This window comes from Hylobates moloch, unplaced genomic scaffold (genome assembly GCF_009828535.3).
Source record: "Hylobates moloch isolate HMO894 unplaced genomic scaffold, HMol_V3 SCAFFOLD_11, whole genome shotgun sequence".
NCBI classification, from domain to species: Eukaryota; Metazoa; Chordata; class Mammalia; order Primates; family Hylobatidae; genus Hylobates; species Hylobates moloch.
Genome location: NW_026652286.1, coordinates 41912896 through 41919084, shown reverse-complemented (window position 1 = coordinate 41919084; position 6189 = coordinate 41912896). Strand labels below are relative to the sequence as shown.

At 37.6% G+C, this 6189-nt stretch overlaps 1 protein-coding gene across 1 annotated transcript; it reads left to right on the top strand.

Moving 5' to 3' along the window:
* Positions 1 to 3325: 3325 nt before the first annotated feature.
* On the top strand, positions 3326 to 4316 carry LOC116477331 (olfactory receptor 52E5-like). The gene is given in 2 exon segments (XM_032168048.2): positions 3326 to 3715; positions 3717 to 4316. Coding segments are annotated over 2 exon segments (990 nt in total).
* The last annotated feature ends 1873 nt before the right edge of the window (positions 4317 to 6189 follow it).

Genomic DNA, 6189 nt, shown 5'->3' with positions numbered 1-6189 from the left:
TACCCAATCTACCACTGATGGACACTTAGGTTGATTTCATGACTTTGCTATTGTGAATAGTGCTGTGATAAACAAATCAGTGCAGGTGTATTTTTGATCAATCCATTTTCCTTTGGGTAGATATCCAATAGTGGGATTCCTGGAAATAATGATAGTGCTATTTTTAGTTCCTTGGGAAATTTTCTTACTGTTTTCCATGGAGGTTGAGCTAATTTACATTCCCAATAGTGTGTAAGTGTTCCCTTTTCTCCATATCCTCACCAACATCTGTTATTGTTTCACTTTTTAATAATAACCATTCTGACTTGTGTGAGATGGTATCTCATTGTGTTTTTGTTTTTGTTGTTGTTTGTCTGCTTGTTCATTTCTGAGCCAGAGTCTCACTCTGTCACCCAGACTGGAGTGAAGTAGTGCAATCACGCCTCACTGCAGTCTTGACCTCCCAGGTTCAAGTGATCTTCTCACCTCAGCCTCCTGAGTAGCTGTGATCATAGGCGCACACCATCACACCAAGCTAATTTTTTTTTTTTAGATGAAGTCTCCCTATGCTTCCCAGGCTGATCTGGAACTCCTGGGCTCAAGTTATCCTCCCACCTTGGCCTCCCAAAATGCTAGGATTATAGGCATAAGCCACAGCATCTGTCCTCATTGTGGTTTTAATTTGCATTTTTCTGATGATTAGTGATAATGAACGTTTTTTCATATGCGTGTTAGCTGCTTGTGTGTCTTTTTTTGAGAAATGTCTACTCAACTTTTGCCCACGTTTTAACTGGGTTGTTTGTCTTTTGCTTGTTTAATTATTTAAGTCCTTATTGGTTCTTGATATTAGTCTTCTGTCAGATGCATAGTTTGCAAATATTTTCTCCCATTCTGTAGGTTGTCTGTTTACTCTGTGAATCGTTTATTTTGGCTGTTCAGAATTTTTTAGTGTAAGTAAATCCCATTTGTTTATTTTTGTTTTCATTTTCATTGCGTTTGCTTTTGAAGTCTCAATCATAAATTATTTGCCAAGGGCCAATGTCCAGAAAAGTTTTTCCTAGGTCTTGTAGGATTTTTATAGCTTAAAGCCTCATATTCAAGTCTTTAGTCCATCTTGAGTTAATTTTTGTATATGGTAAGAAGTAGGGGTCCAGTTTTATTCTTCTACGTATGGCTAGCCAGTTTCCCTAGCACATTTACTGAATAAGATATCCTTTCCCAATTGATTGGTTTTGTTTACTTTACCAAAGATCAGTTGGTTGTAGGTGTGTAGCTTTGCTTCTAGGTTCTCTATTCTGTTCCGTTGATTTTTGTGTCATTTTTACAGCGATGCCATGCTGTTTTGGTTACTGCAGCCTTGGAGTGTAATTTGAAGTAGGGTAGTGTGATGCCTTTGGCTTTGTTCTTTTTGCTTAGGATTGCTCTATTTGGCTCTTTTTTGGTTCCATATGAATTTTAGAATATTTTTTTCTAGTTTGAAAAAATGGCTTTGGTAATTTCATAGGAATTTCATTGAATCTGTAGATTGCTTTGAGAAGTATGGTCATTTTACTGATATGGATTCTTCCAGACCATGAGTGTGAAATGTCTTTCTGTTAGTTTGTGTTATCTGTGATTTCTTTCATCGGTGTTTTTTAGTTCTCCTTGTAGAGATCTATTACCTCCTTGGTTAAATGTACTTCTACATATTTTATTTTTGTGTTGCTATTAAATGGGTTTGAGTTCTTGATTTGGTTCTCAGCTTGAAGAATACTGGTATATAGAAATGCTACTGATCTTTGTATGTTGATTTTGTGATACTGACTTTCCTATAATCAGATCCTATAAGAAGAAAAAGATGACTAATACAACTCAGGAAATGATCATATCATAAAGTATCTTCCCTCCCTTCAGCAGAATCATGACATATCTTGAGAAGCAATTCCACACATGAAATTGGACAGAATCTGGGAATATCCGAACCCAAATACACATACCACTATACTTCCAAAGCAGTTCTTTGGGCCTGCATTATAGCCAAGTCACAGGGATAGCTTTTCTTTAAGATTAGTAGCACCATATTAGAAATCATTGCACTCAAATGAGCATCAAAGTAACTTGACCCATGGCACTGATATGGATATGGCACTGCCCAAATCTGACTAACCCAATCACTGAATGTATTCCATCCATGGCCCAGAGCCTACCACAGAATGCACCGTGTAGCAGCAAAGTTTCTAATCAAGTTCTAGTCTCATTTGCACACACCCAAGCACCCCACAGACCTATTATGTTGCAGATTGTATCCATTGCACAGGGCCAGTTACAACCCAGACTCAACTACAAGGCGCACCAGACACACTCAATTGTGACAGTAAACTAGCCTGCTGTCAACTTAAACATATTACTGTCCATCAATATACCAGGGAAACTATTACATCATTAATACAAACTAGACTGTCCCCAATCTGAGGCAAGTATCTGACCTCAGTATCTTTTAAAAAGATAGAGACAATTACACTGCCACTATATAGGTGGTATTATGAAGCGATTGTCCATTTATATAATGCAAAATGGAGAAGACCGAAAAGAAGATCATAAATCACAAAAGGTTGTGCAAAGTATCTGAGAGCATCCAGTGTTTTCTATTCAGGAAAGAAAACATAATATAACATAGTGGGTGAAGGGCCTTTGAAGTTCTAAGAGGGAGCATTGTTTTTCTGGAATTATGCAATAGTTACCCTATGTATCTAAATTTTAAAATTTTATTTATTGTCTCAAATCCAAACACGAACTAACCAATCCTCCACCTTTACTGAGTCTCCTCTCACATAGAATATTCTTAATTTCTCAGATCTACTTTGCAAGAATGTATCATTCCTCTTATCATTTCCTCCTTGGTCTCAGTCCAGTGACATTTTACACACACACACACACACACACACACACACACACACACACACACTTCATCTTGACTACTCTTTACATCCTGATTAACAATAATCAGGATGTAAATTAGCAATAATTAGCAATAAATTAGCAATAAATATATGCTAATTTAATGCCATATGGAAGCTTTTCTTAGAGACTGAAGGGACGAAAGACACGGGAAGTGCAGGATTGCTATATTTTGGAAACTTTCTGCATGGTTTTCTGTGTAAGTGAGGCAAATATTTAAAAGTGAGAGTGTCTTTTTAACTATATTTCATATTCCCTCTCTAGGTCTCTTATGCTGTTTTATGGAGTTAAAGAATGGATTTTCTGTTTCTCCAAGAAATAGACACCATGCTATGAAAGAAGTTACGGTTTCTCACTGGAAGCAAGAACACTCATGCAAGAAATGTGTCTGTAGGGAATGGCCACCAATATGCTTCATACCAACAATACACAGTTTCACCCTTCCACCTTCCTCCTAGGGGAGGTCCCAGGGCTGGAAGATGTGCATATATGGATTGGCTTCCCCTTCTTTGCAGTGTATCTAATAGCCCTTCTAGGGAACATCACTATCCTGTTTGTGATACAGACTGAACAGAGCCTCCACCATCCCATGTTTTACTTCCTAGCCATGTTGGCCTGCACTGATCTGGGCTTGTCTACAGCAACCATTCCCAAGATGCTGGGAATTTTCTGGTTTAATCTTGGAGAGATTGCATTTGGTGCCTGCATCACACAGATGCATACCATTCATATATGCACTGGCCTGGAGTCTGTGGTACTGACAGTCATGGCCATAGATCGCTATATTGCCCTCTGCAACCCCCCTGAGATATAGCATGATCCTTACCAACAAGGTAATAGCCATTCTGGGCATAGTCATCATTGTCAGGACTTTGGTGTTTGTGACTCCATTCATATTTCTCATCCTGAGATTGCCTTTCTGTGGTGTCGGGATTATCCCTCATACCTATTGTGAACACATGGGCTTGACAAAGTTAGCTTGTGCCAGTATTAGAGTTAATGTTATATATGGATTTATCGCCTTCTCAGTAGGATACATTGACCTTTACATGATTGGATTTTCCTATGTCCAAATCCTCCGAGCTGTCTTCCATCTTCCATCCTGGGATGCCCGGCTTAAGGCACTCAGCACATGTGGCTCTCACGTCTGTGTTATGTTGGCTTTCTACCTGCCAGCCCTCTTTTCCTTCATGACACACCGCTTTGGCCACAACATCCCTCATTACATCCACATTCTTCTGGCCAATCTGTATGTGGTTTTTCCCCCTGCTCTTAACCCTGTTATCTATGGGGTCAAGACAAAACAGATACGAGAGCAGGTACTTAGGATACTTAACCCTAAAAGCTTTTGGCATTTTGCCCCCAAGAGGATCTTCCACAACAATTCGGTTAGACAATAATGAGATCATAACAAAATAAACACTGGAAACATTTTTTTTTTACTACTCCTCTTGCATCCCCACATGAGACAATAGCATTATATCCCCTACAATGTCTCATGATTTCAGTACAGTCCGTTGGAAGGTATAGCTCAAAGATTTCAAAACAATCTCTCTGTTTCACCCATTAAAAGTACAGAAAGTACTCACACTTAAACCGCATGATACTACAAAATGCCTAAAGAGAGACAAAGGTTTTGTAAAAGTTATTGCCCAGTAGTTGTCTTGAATAGCCTTTCCACATGAAGATTCTTTGTATTTACATATCCGAAGCTGAAGTTCATGACGATTAAAATGATGTGGTATTTCATCAAAACCAGGCAAGATACAGTGGCAAGAGAAATTAACTAGGAGTCATAAGATCTAGATTTAAATACAGGTTATGGCCTTACCTAAAATTTTGACCTGAGCATTTCACTTAGACTCTTTGAGTTCACAGTACCAAATTCATACTGATTTATAGCATTTTATGAGCAGGGATATTGAAGCTTAAAGTGAATGTTGTGAAAATCTGTGCAGCTTGCAAAACATTAAAAGATTTGGAAACAAAATGAGTGCTTACTAAACGTAATTATAGTGTAACTGTTATTTCTAATGTATGTAGATTTCATTTACTAATCCACTCTAGTGTACAATCGCTTGCTTGAGGTCAGCTCTCCAGATCCAGATTATCCCAATGCATGGGCCTCTTCATGGACCTCTCAGCTCTTACCTTCATGAAAGAGACTTTCAGTCAGGAGACTATAAAGCCTGAAGAGTTAACAGGGATCTATCTTGGGCTTAAGGACTCAGGGAAATCTCATCCTCCACAGTCTTTGCTAGAGTGGGTTTTAGGGCAGACTGTAATAGTGTGGCTGCTGAAATAATATAAAGTCATACTTAAAAAGGTATAGAAGATAAATAGGACAATTTATTTCTTTGGATATTCTAGGAGCTGCAAAAATGTGAAGTTGGCTCCTAATTGGAAATGGAGCCCTGATTGAAACTCAAGGTAGAATGAGCAGAAATGTACAGAGAATAGCACGAAAGTAATGACAATATAAATGACAGTATAAATTGACAAGTGGAAGTAAATTGAAGTGATATGTCGTATAAATATATAAAGAAAAAGTAACCAAGTAATCATTTTCTAAGTAGATATTTTGAAATTGACACAGAATTTAAAAAAAAACTAAACAGATCATTTAACAAGGAATAAAGATGACAAAAAATTCATTGTGGAGTGTCTTCTAAGTAAAATACCACTTTTCAATTATAGTTTATTTAATGTATTATTATATAATATTTCAATCATGAAAATCTCATTTTAGAGCCTGAATATTTACATTTGTATATTTAAAGGCTCTAATATGTTCAATTTTGTTCACTCTACCCAAAATATGTTAAACCACCAGACCACTTAATTTTGGTATCATACGTTAAGAACTTCTACTATTTAAGAGTTTTCCTGTATCATTTCTGAGACTTTGTTAAATGTCACGTGCTCCAGAAAGTGAGTAATCTGAATGGAAATGGGTAACAGAAAACTGTAATTTCTAAGGAGCATAGAAGCTAATACAGAAGAGAAAACCCCATTCATCACCAAGTATATGTTCCAGGGGCTGTAACATGGGAGCCGGGAGCATATTTGAATTCCCAAGAAAGGAAAGTGTGCACGTAGAATTCCCAAGAAAGGAAAGTTGTCTAGGGAGTTTATCAAGCTCTAGAGTTTTGTTTTTTTTTTAACTCAATTTGTACAAAGCCATCAATACTGCAAGTCTTGGAGCAGGTCGGCTGAGCTATGCCAAATGCTATGGTAAGCATTGAATATTGGTCATCTTGGCTGAGTCCATGT